At 46.1% G+C, this 12,085-nt stretch overlaps 1 protein-coding gene and 1 pseudogene across 1 annotated transcript in view; one reads left to right on the top strand and one right to left on the bottom strand.

Moving 5' to 3' along the window:
• LOC8027830 (protein Abitram) overlaps nt 1-7,383 on the top strand; it is a 77,626-nt gene extending 70,243 nt beyond the window's left edge. Inside the window, exon 5 of the mRNA XM_029973457.4 lies at nt 7,138-7,383. Coding sequence (XP_029829317.3) covers nt 7,138-7,320 — 183 coding nt within the window. The 3' untranslated portion in view covers nt 7,321-7,383. The remainder of the gene's footprint in view (nt 1-7,137) is intronic.
• A 3,176-nt stretch (nt 7,384-10,559) lies between these two features.
• Nucleotides 10,560-11,353, bottom strand: LOC121837498 (annotated as a pseudogene).
• Nucleotides 11,354-12,085: the final 732 nt, after the last annotated feature.

Below are 12,085 nucleotides of genomic sequence, written 5' to 3'. Positions count from 1 at the left end.
TCGCACAGACCCTTGAAATCCTTGAATGTCCTTGAATTTGATAACATTAATTCAAGGGCCCTTGAAACTCCTTAGATATAAGTGAGCTCCTTGTAATCCTTGAAAATTTAGTGGACTTTGCTTCAATATAGCAAATGAACGACGTATTTCCGTAAGTCGCACTGATTTCAAAAACGCGTTTACTGAGGAATGTTTGCGAAAACATGTAGTCTTGACAGGAGAGCAATAGCAGCAAGTTTCGGTTTCGAAACCGGCAGCGCCTGCGTCTTCTGGCAACAAATGTGAGCCAGAAATCCAATCCAATCCAACGCAAGTTATAGTAACGGTCGGTCGGTCGGTACTCGGTATACTCGCTCCGTGCGTCGGCCTCGCGCGTCATTTCTGGGCGAAAGTTTGCATTTGTGCTGTGTGCAATGCCTGCAACTTTACTTTGACAGTACTTTGACAGGATGCCAGGCGGAAAGTGCAAGTTTCAGTCTGCGTGGCCGGAGCACAGCGAATATCGTCACTGGGTGAGGCCGGAGACAAGCGACCCTTATCGAGCGAAGTGCGCAGTATGTCAGAAGTCGGTCGACATTGCAACAATGGTGGAGTCGGCGTTGAAGAGCCATCAGAAAAGTGCCAAGCACCGATCCAAAGTTGCGGCAGGCGAGGGCTGCTCTTCCGTCACGAGTTTTTTGCAAGCGGCAAACGTCACAGAAACGACTTCTCAGCGGGAAAACACGGAAACATCCTCTCGAGCTGCAACCCTTGACGAAGACTGCAGAAGGCATGACTCCGTGATTAAAGCCGAAATTTTGTGGACGATGAAAGTTGTGTCTTCACACTACTCATACAGCTCCAGCGGATCAGTTTCCGAGTTGTTCCAAAAGATGTTTCCGGATAGCGATATCGCGAGAAGCTTCACTTGTTCGGAAAAAAAATTCGCGTACATCGCGTGCCATGGTCTGCGCCCATTTTTCACTTCTCAAGTCTTGGACATGATGGAGAAATCTGAACATTTTGTTGTACTTTTTGATGAAACGTTAAACGAATACCTGCAAAAGAAACAGCTTGATGTTCACGTGAGACTGTGGAACAATTCTGAGGTGACAACAAGGTATGTGACATCGGCATTCATGGGCCACAGCACAGCGAACAACCTCATGAAGAATTTGACGAAAGCGCTGGCGTCCTTTCCGATGAGCAAAATTGTTCAGCTTTCCATGGATGGCCCCAATGTCAACTGGAGCCTTTTCCACAAGTTCCAGCAGCACATGAAAAATGACTTTCAAGTTCAGTGTTTGGATATTGGATCGTGTGGCCTTCGCACAGTGCATAATGCCTACAAAGCTAGAATGCATGCAACGGGATGGCCAGTTGACACATATTTGTCCAGCTTATTCTCACTCTTTCATGATGCACCGGCCAGGCGTGAAGATTTTATTTGAGAGACAAGGAGCAGTGTGTTTCCACTTCCTTTTGTATCTCACCGTTGGATCGAGAACGTGCCCGTACTGGAAAGAGCCCTGGCCACATGGGAGCACTTGAAGCAATACACTGAAGCAGTGAGTGGCCGCAGGCTGCCCGTGCCAAAATGCAGAGCATATGAAAACGTCAGTGCTTTTCTAAATGACCAGCTTGCACTTGCAAAATTGAACTTTTCCCTGAATGTTGCCATGGTTGTGCAGCCTTTCCTGACTGTTTTTCAGAGTGATTCTCCCAAGATTTTTTTGCTGGCAAAAGAACTTGAAAGTGTTCTGAGGAGCCTTCTGTCAAGGTTTGTAAAGCGCTCTGTAATGACAGAAGCCACCAGCATCACGAAGCTGCTGCGAATTGATGTTGAAGATGCTGCCGTTTACACAGAACTTGAAAAGGTGGATGTTGGACGTGCAGCTGAGAAGATTTTGAAATGCTGCAAAGCGAGCGGCCAAGTCAGGGGTGGAACGGCTGCGCCATTTGCGCCATTTTGCGCCATACGCATTTGTCTGCGCCATCCTGCGCCATGTTGCGGAAATTGCGCCACAACCAATACCTGGCGCCATGATGCACCAAATCGCAAAACGTGCGCCAAAAAAAAAAATAGTATTTTGTTTTGGTTTCGGTTTCTATCGACTCGATTGGCAACAATGAGCGCGTTTAGCTGGGTCGACCTTGCAATAATTTTATCTCTTTATTCTCCCTGTGTACCCCGAATCTTGAAGCGCGCGAAAGAAATCGGAGGTCTGATTTCAAGCACTACATCACCTGCTACTACTCTTCAACCATAAGCGGCTAAGCAAGTCGGCCGAAGTGAGGTCGAGCCGTTAAGCGTCAGATTGCCTCGGGCTCTGCGGCCCGGGATCCGGACGTCAGCCAGTTAAAAACAAATGGGCAAAAGATTCCTTTTAGTACTTCATTGTTAGAAGCTGGAACCGCATTCCCGCAAGAAAAATCGTGATTTGATAACTTCTGAAACGCGGCCCAATCCGAAACCTTGCCGGCCAGCAGCTCTCACGCAAGCGGTAGATCTGCTCGGCGTACTTTAACCTTGTTCCTTATTGCTTCGAATACGATAACTCCGTTAATCGTAGTCTGCTGCTTCGATATTGAGTTGCCCAATAGGATAAACTCAAAATTTGTTTACCTGTTCCTTCGCGCACCTGCACGCCCGTTGCTTAAGCACGTCACGTGGTTCACACGTATACTAATTACTATGTCGAGCACGTGTGGGTTTTGCGATAAGCAATGCTGCTTTGCATTCTGAGCTGCTGAAAGCCAGTCAGAAGATATCAAGGGCGCTATCTTCAGAAACATGTGGTTATTCCCTGTTGGTTCTCATTAAGGCTCACACAGTTTCAAGTTTTCGCATCCTTCACAATGTCATCCGATCTAACGAGGTCCCTAACCGTGCACTCGTGTTCATATGTGCTGCTAAGCACAATTGAAATTGCTCCCGTGCTTGACTAAAACTCCAGCTGAAATGCAATGAAAACTAATCTGAGCTGCTCCTAACCTGCTCCGAAATGTAGTTTTAGCTGCTCCCAACCTGCTCCAAAACAGCTGTTTCAGCTGCTCCCGTGGCTGCTCCAAAGTACATTTCGTGAGTTCCACCCCTGCAAGTGTATTCTTGAGTTTAGGTACGAGTGCCGGAACTTCCTTGTGAACATGATCCTGAAAGTCATGGAGAGAAGTCCCCTGAGGTACCCTTTCGTTCGTGGGTTGTCATGTTTCGACCCCATAGAGATGTCTAAGACAGACACGTGCCTTGGGAAGCTAAAAATTGTGCTTAACTGCCTACTAATCGACAACAAGCTTCTCTCTGAGCACAAACGTGACATTGTGTGCACACAGTACATTCAGTTTTGTCTAGAAAAACGGCATGAACTACAAAACTATGAAAAAGATCATGAACGTCTTGACAGTTTTTTCGTGCGGCTGCTGAACCACGATGCTTCATTCTCGCAGTTATGGGCTGTGGTGAAACTACTTCTCCTCCTGAGCCATGGGCAGGCCTCAGTGGAAAGAGGCTTCAGCATCAACAAGCAGGTTGCGGTCGAGAATTTGGCAGAGCTGTCATATATTTCTCAACGAGTTATCTGCGAGGCTGTGAAAAGCCATGGTGGCCTGCTGAACGTTCCGATTTCAAAAGAGTTGAAGGCGTCAGTGCGCCAAGCCCGGCATAGGTACGCTGCATACCTAGACGAACAAAAGAAACAAGCACTCTCACGGCAGGCAGCTTCAAAGAGAAAAGAGCTCGAGCAAGAGCTTGATAAGATGCACGGAAGGAAGTCAAAGCTTCAAAAAACTCAAGTGCCTGCTGTAATCTGCGGACCGTTTTTCGGAAGAAGCTGAAGCGAAAAACGACCTTACCTACTTTGTCAAGGCAAACAGCTTTCGTCGAACTGCTTAAGAAAAGGAGCTGGAGATAGCTTCTGTGGAAAAAGAAATCCATGCAAAAACTGCGCTGCTTCCATAAGTCTTGTAAGCAAATAAAATTTTGCTAACACTCCTTGAATTTTGCCATTTTTCATCCTTGAAATCCTTGAAAACGCCTTGAATTTTCAGTCAAATATTTTGTACGAACCCTGTGGGCCACTTGAAGGGGCGATTAGAAAACAAAAAAATGTTTTTATCGCTTTTGTGTTTGTACAACGCGTGCACACTGCAGAAACTCGGCGCACGCGCGCCATGCGGGAATGCAGGCATTGGCCAATTCGAGCCAATCCTAGCCGGGCCAAGTCAAGTCAAAACAAGCCAAGCCAAGACCATTGACCGTGTTTACGCAATCGTGCAACACGAGGCATTTGTTTATGCAGAGGGACCATAACAAGAAGTGTGATCGTGTATCGGATTCAGCCACTGATCTCTATGACAATCGCTGGATCGCGTTTGCCCGCTCCGCGAATGCGGCCACTGGCGGCCATCTTTTTGGTAGAGTTATATTACCTCTAGCCAAGGTACAGCTTCTGCAGCCACTATCATCCACCCATGGCAGACAGCGTTTTGGCAGGTGTGGTGGCAGGCCGCCGTCAGAATAGGGTGGATGATATTTCGTGCTTGATTGAAATTGTTTGACGAAACATGTTTTTGAAATCCGGCGTGAACGGTAGCCCGATCTTTGAGGGCTCGGTGAAAGTTTCACGAAATCGCAGCACCGGGGAAAAGCACCACAGCACGCATCGAAAGTCGCATCAAAAGAAGCATCGAAAGCAGATGCCGGTACGGAGTCTGCTTTCGATGCGAGCTGCACTGCTTTCCCCCGGTGCTTCGCTTTCGTAGAACTTTCGCCGGGTCCTCAAAGATGAGGCTACCGTTCACGCCAGGTTTCAAGAATCTGCTTCGTCGAACAACTTCGATCAAGCACGAAATATCACCCATGGTCCCCACGGTACAGTGTACTAGATCCACGGCTATTTTATGGCAGCCTGCCGCCATTGCGCTGTCCGCCATATTACTGTGATGGCTAGAGATAATATAACTCTACCAAAAAGATGGCCGACTGTGGCCGCATTCCTGTCCATAGGCGGAGCTGGTCAAATGCGATCCAGCAAATAGACATAGAGATCAGTGGAATCAGCAGTCTTTTTTCTGCCTGCGCATTGTTTAGTTTCTGCTCCAGAGTGATCTCGTGTTTGTGTGTTGGTGCTTCTACTTCGTGCCTTGTTTGGATTGTGGGCTGCTGAGGAGCTCGCAGGAAAGAAAAAGGAACTACCAGACTAGCGGGTGCCGTGCTGCTGCTTATCTGGGTAGTCGCCAAGTGGATTTTAAACGGAAGGACCTGAGGAGTGAGGACGAGTGCAGTCGAAACATAAACTGATATTTCTTCTATTTTCATTGACTTTTCACATCTGCTATGCCCCCGAGTGCGAGAAATTGATGCGCCCTCGGTTCGCGTTATGATAGTAATAATATTTTTTTCTTTTTGAGGGTATCAAAACGTGCCCTCGCGGTATATTCATGGTCGCGTTATATTCGTGCAAATACGGTATTTTGCAGTAAACATATATTTAGAAAATTAATTCTGACGTCAAACCTTGGAAGCTACATGCATAAGTGTCAGCAACAGGGGCAGATCCAAGGGGGGGGGGGGAACGGGGGTGGCCACCCCCCCAAACAAAGTCGATCCCCCCCCTCCCCTTCTCGAAGGGCAATTTGACATGGGTGGACCCCCTGGTTCACAAGAAAGAATGGGAGGATAGTATCCTAATGAATTTTCCCACTCCCCCCAAAACGGAGTTCTGGATCAGCCCCCGGTCAGCAAATGATAAATAGTGAAATTGGGCCCTCATTCACTTTAAGGCCCCGAATTATGAATAAAATTCAAAAATAACCAGTTGAGTGTTTTTTGTTTTTGTTTTTTACAACTTAGTTACTTTTAAGGAAGAGCTCAGTGGGATTGAAATCCTGCTAATTACTGCCGTCACACCTAGGAGAACTGCAGTTGTAATATTCAACATCTTTTAAGGGTTTCCCAATGTGTCCCAGTGGGCTTTAGTTTGATCGGTCATGCTGATTGCTGACCCCTAAAGGCCCACATGCAAGAGGGTGTTTTTAGGAATTGAACCTTTGCAGAAGCAATCACTTTCTTCAAGTGCTTGAACTGATATCAGTGGCCTTTGTTTAGAATGACAGTGTACCATTTTCCCATTAGTAGAGCAGCACCAAGAGCTTAGTGTCATTGGTTTTAATCCGTGCGCTCTTATCTGGGTCCGTGAGAGGGGGGCTATTGTTAATGCCGCTCAGACAGCAACAACGAATCTCGGCACAACCATGGAAGAGTCACGCTTTGGTTGCATACTTTGATGTACGCAACCACCAAAGTACCTTTAGCCATAATGAGTGTAATTGAAAAAGCATCTTATACCATCAGCCTCTTTGGTTTCAAGTACAGAGCTTGTGACTCGGAGCGCAAATAGAAAAATGAGGAACAAAGTCTTGTGTAACATGCTTTGAGTTCCATAAGCTACACAGTTAAAGGGGCGGTGCAACAATATTTAATTGGAATGTTTTTCACTTTACACAAGCTTACTGGCACTAGCGGGACTCTAGGATACTCGCACGGAACGCCACTGGCCAAGAAACGCCTTTGTTGCAGTGTACTACTGTCAAGGACAAAAGCAATAATTTTCATTTAGTCTCTCCTTTGCAAAATTTTACGACGTAACGTGGGGATCGCAGTACACCCCAATGACGGTATTTGAATGCGGTTCACAGATTGGACCTGAGCATTGCGTGGGCACTCGATTTGGGCTCGTGATAATTACTTGCTCGAGAAGCATTCGGGTAGTGGCCCGTGTCCAGTCGTTGCATCGGCGACAATAGCCAAACCATAACAATGTCTGGAACTCAGCGCGTGTCCTGTGCTTTGCCAACCCCAGCGTGTGGCTATGATCAACATTGATGGCGTATAATCGGCTTCAGATCATGTGGCCGCTTGTTCTGGCTGCGAGTTGAGGGGGTGAACGCTGCTCGTTTTCCTTTCATTTTTTTCTGGGACTTCTATTGCGTGGGGTGAAAAACAAATGCGTGTTTCATAGGTCATTAACGTCAGGGATCCGTTCTGAGCGGTATTTGCGCAAAATACAAAAATTGCTGCATCGCCCCTTTAATGACCGAAGCCATGCAAGGTCGTTTGATCGCTGTGTGCTGCGCATAACACCTCTTCTTCGTTTTCAGCCCTGGTCTTCTGGGTACATCGCTATTGTGCTTCCCCCCATGAAGCTGGACACAATGCTGCTGGACACGATGGTGTCTCCCGACAGCTACGTGCAGCAGAGGCGAGACTCCATACCCGACCGTTACCTGACTGCCGAAAAGATGCCGGACCTACCAGCTACACCGCTCCTGGACGACGTTTAAATGCGTCACTCCACTGACGTCCTCCCTTGGCTCCATTAAAAGAATGGGTACCTTCTTGTAAAACGTGTTGGTCACCTTCTGCTAATACAGTGATGTCTCATCAATATGGACACCTCCGTTCCCGTAAAAAATCGTCCATAATGTGAATTGTCCAAATTAACGAGACAAAAATGCATGTATTTTCCAAGTTTGTCCCCGAAAGTGGTCTCCATGTAGCGGGGTATCCATATTAATGGGGTCCATATTTTTTGAGACATGACTGTAGTGACTTCAGCTCGTTCTTGCTTAAGCCTTCTATAGAAGTTTTAAAGCACAGCTCTTAGGCGCCCGTTTCCGGCTTGAGCGGCGTCGGCGTTGGCGTAACCGCGCAGTGCACTATGGGACGCGTCGTCATCAGTGACGATGCCGATGACGTCATTAGTGATGTCACTAATGACGTCATCGTCACATGACCTCACAGGGGTCATGTGACCCCGTGAGGTTATATGACCCTTGTGAGGCGACGGTGACGCCGCTCAGAGGGAGGATTAGCAGACAGGATGAGGAGGGAGGAGGGGTTTACGCTGCCCTTGGTACCCCTTCCTCCTCCCCCTCAAGAGCTGCTCTCTACTTCAGCGTTACAGGGAGCTGTAAACGGCTTTATTTTTTTTTTTCAGTGCCTGTCAATTCAGGGGGTGAGGATCAGTGGCCAAAGGTGTTAGCGGCGATCGTGGATTGGATCTCCACCCGTGCCCGTCTCGATCCAGATGAGCATCGTATTGGCGTGTGGTCGTGTATCACTACTGTGTGATGCACGTTAAAGAATCCAGGCTAACAGTCGGACTGCACTGGTTACATTTCTCATCTACAGGGGAGGCACCAGACGCCCAATGGGGCTAAGTTCCGAATGTTTAACATTCAGACAGCCCAGTTACTTTTGTCACCTCGGAGCAAACACAACACATTTCCTGTGGGCTAAAAATTATGCGTAATCTTTTATGATGGGCCCAGCTGGAAGGTAATGCCGTTTGGCAAAGGATGCACCTTTCAATTTCCAAGAAGCAGAAACTCGCTTATTATATGGGGGCACCTCCGAGGAGTCGGTATATTTGTCAAGCTATAACATCCATCACTGGACGAGTTGTTGGCTTTGACACGTGTGTGGATCGAACTCGCTTTCGTCGCTTGAAACATGTAACTATTTATGAGCCACTCAGCCCTAAAAGAATGGATTACCGTTACTAGTAATCGCTTTTAGTAATTTGGAAGAAATTGATTACTCATTATCTCTGAAATTATTTTCATGTTGCTTTGCCCAGGTACCTTAAAAAAAAAATTAGATTTATATTTTCATAAATGTATTGAAATACCATTATGAATTTCTCACATCCCCAATCTTATTGTTGTCGTTGTAAAAAAAATGTCTGCGTAGACAAAGATGGAAAGTGCTATATTAGGTTTCGTGTGTTTTATCTCTTTCTCTCTCTCAAAGCACACATTGTTCTGTCCTTAAGAGTCGATTCGAAAGCAAGAAGTGGACTCAGCCACAAGCTTGGAGAAGGGGCAAATCCACTAACAGGAGGAATGTTTCTATGTTCATGGACAAGCCCTTGACCTATGGTCACTGTGACACTGACAGTGACAGGATGGGAACGGCAGAGAGGACTTTCAGTTGCCACACACCCAACGCATGCTTCCTAGTACCTTCAATGTCTAGGTTCGAACATTTCACTAAATGCTTTTTCATCGAACACCACCTACTAGAACAGTGTAGGAATCCTGGTTCTAGGAACTAACTTTTCTTTGATACTGGAAGGCAACAGGGCTGTAATAATGACTATAATTTTTTTTTTTTAAAGCAGAGTGAGGGGCTAACAATAAGAAAATTTATTTTCTCTGCTTCTTCAATTTTTTTTAATAGGAACTGATGATTTTGGTATTTGTGTGGCCAGTAAGAAGGGGAACCAAGACTTCATTTTTAGATATGTGATCATTGAGTGCACTGATGAGTATATGTTCCTTAAAGGTTTGTTTCCTTGTCCTTCAATAAATTTATCTTGCTTCAAGAACGAAGCCTTGCTTAAAGCAGTGAGCTGTCTCAATGTCGCATGAAGCAGAAAAAAAAAATGTGTCGCTCCTTTTCGTTTCTTGCTAGTAGTCCACAGAAAGGTAGACCTGCCATCTTCTCAACCTGTTCTCTTAAAAGCAAGCCACTTCCATACACGTTTGCAAGTCCGGCTTCAGGGCGCTGCCATCTTGCCTGTCTGGGGTGCGCTTGGACCAGTCATAATCCGATTACGAAGCCTTGCTAAGGCGCCGTAATCGGATTATGGCCGTTCCCGAGAGCGCACCCCACTGAGGAAGATGGCGGCGCCCTGAGACCGGACTTGCAAACGTGTATAGGATTGAATGAAAACATGAGTAAACAAACAAATTCAAAAGTACAAAATGAAAATATCAGTGTAGAATGGTTGTATCAGAAAGGAAGATGAAGAGGGTAGAAAAATATGGGGAGGAGGACAGCCACTCAACCTTACCAGAAAGCTACTCCGTTAACCATTGCATTGCAAACTGCAGGTCAAGTTTAAAGGTTAGTAAATAAGGTCATTGAAGGTAGGGTGCCTTCATGTGCACTTTCCCAAACAATGCAAGGAGAGACCAACCGGTATCTTTTTTGTAATACTAGACCACACAGCATCCGAGATCTGTCAACTGCAAACTTTGTGTTCATGATTCTCTATAGAACGGAGCACCCAGTAATGGTTTGTACTTTCAATATGGAGATGTGGGAGACCACTTGGGGGAAGCCGAAACTCTGTCTCAGTGGTTACGCGTACAAATCTGACGACCGAGTCGTCTGCCGGTTTTACTGGAAGGGTGAGCATTGCGGGAAATGTTTGGGTCGCGTTGTTATGGAACGCAATCCATCCAATGGGAAGTACAAGCTCATATTGCAAACACCATACCCAGTCACATTTTGTTATGCATTTACTGGCCAAAAATTTGGGTTGGAATGGGACCAGTTTAGTCATTTCTGGTGATTTGATAGTAACATCCAAACAATTTTTTAGAGTGCAGCTCATAGGCACCCGTTTCCGGCTTGAGCGGCGTCGCCGTTGGCGTAACCGTGCGGTGCATTATGGGACGTTTCCCATAAGGGCTTCACACGTTACATCACAAGGGTAACGAATGACATCACAAAGGTTTTGACGTCATTATGGAAAACGTCCCATAATGCACCGCGTGTAACATAATAAAGGTCACGCAGGCACTGTTTTAAATAGCTTCACGACTGAGTTGCCTGATACACCAAGGCCAACGTCTGGAAACATCTCTTTGCCTTTGTAATTTACGAAGTCATAAATCAACCCGTCCTTTCCTGCAAGAACAAAGTTTTTCAGGCCCACAGGGTTCGGTTTGTTAGGAATGTAGTTGTTCAAAGGGCAGGACCCTGAAAATGGGATGATTTGCTCATCCACACAAAAGCAGTTGGGTCTTTCCAAGCCCAAGCAGCCCTTTTGCACCATCTCTACGAAAGGCACAACCTTCCAAAGTCTCTCCCTTTTCTTATCGTCATCACTGACGTCATCGTCAAGTTGGCAGCACAGGTTAGGTCGCAGTAAGAAAAACCGATCTCATGGCATGGTGTCAGCTATTGAACTAACACCCAAGCTCTTCTTCCAAAAAAATCGTATTCCGGGATAGCCGATCACTCCCATTAGCATTGAACAACCCAAAAACTGTTTCACTTCCTGGCCAGTGACTTAGCTATGGTTCCATGCACCCTCAGAATTCTCTGGTTTGTTTTTTCAGCCATTTTTTCGAGCATGATGTCATCTACATACTGCTTGTAGTAGTCAACAGGCGAGAACTTTGATCTTTTTTTCTGAGAATACACACCCAGTTTCGAGAACAGCCACGTCGTTTGCTGGTGCAGAATCTGGCGCCTTCCAGAAAACGCGCCTTTGCGAAATGTCTGAGCCGCTGGAGTCGTTATTGTCACCGTCAGTAGATGAACCAACATACTCCTCAGTGTCGGAATCGTATGCACCATTCACGTTGTTCACATTGTCTTCATTCTCCGAGTCCAAAATATCGGAGGTTTCCCGTTCGCAAATCGATTGCAAACTTCGTCAGCCTTTTTGGTGGATAACAACCTTGAAATTACAAAGCAAATTTTATTTTAGACTTTGGTTCGCACCCGTTGAATTTCAAGAAAAAAATGCTCTACAAGGGGCACCGACTTCAAAACACTCAAACACATGGACCCAATGTCCCTGTGCGAGGACACTGCACTCTATAAGCTGCAAATCTCTCCATAAAGACATCTTTCTAAAAATGGCGTCCACGTGTTTTCTAGGCATTAAATCTTTATGCCACGTCACAATCGGTTTGAATGACAACTGTTATGTACAACAAAAAAGCGACTTACCCCGCCATTGTGCGTAAAACGTGGACGTGGTGATTGCCACCATGTTTTCTCTACAAAGGAATGAACAATTTTGCTGAGCTCTTCATAGATGGCACCACAAACATTGGCCTCCCAGAGGAATATTGGGTCTCTGCACTGCAAGAGCCATGTTTTTTTTTCATGGCCCGTGAACCAATGTTCCTGTGGGGGGACAGGGGGTCTGAGGAGGATAGTATGTTTGAATTAAGCAGCTTATAAATGCATTGAAATCATAGAGGGACAGGCAAAATTTTAGATATTTTGAATTAACTGGAAGTACAAAATGTATGAGTTTGAATTATTTCGAGTCCACTGTACCCACACTGCCCTTAAGTA

This window comes from Ixodes scapularis, unplaced genomic scaffold (genome assembly GCF_016920785.2).
Source record: "Ixodes scapularis isolate PalLabHiFi unplaced genomic scaffold, ASM1692078v2 PGA_scaffold44__24_contigs__length_19508400, whole genome shotgun sequence".
NCBI lineage: Eukaryota > Metazoa > Arthropoda > Arachnida > Ixodida > Ixodidae > Ixodes > Ixodes scapularis.
The sequence above is the reverse complement of the archived record's forward strand: the minus strand, read 5'-3'. Positions and strand labels throughout refer to the sequence as shown.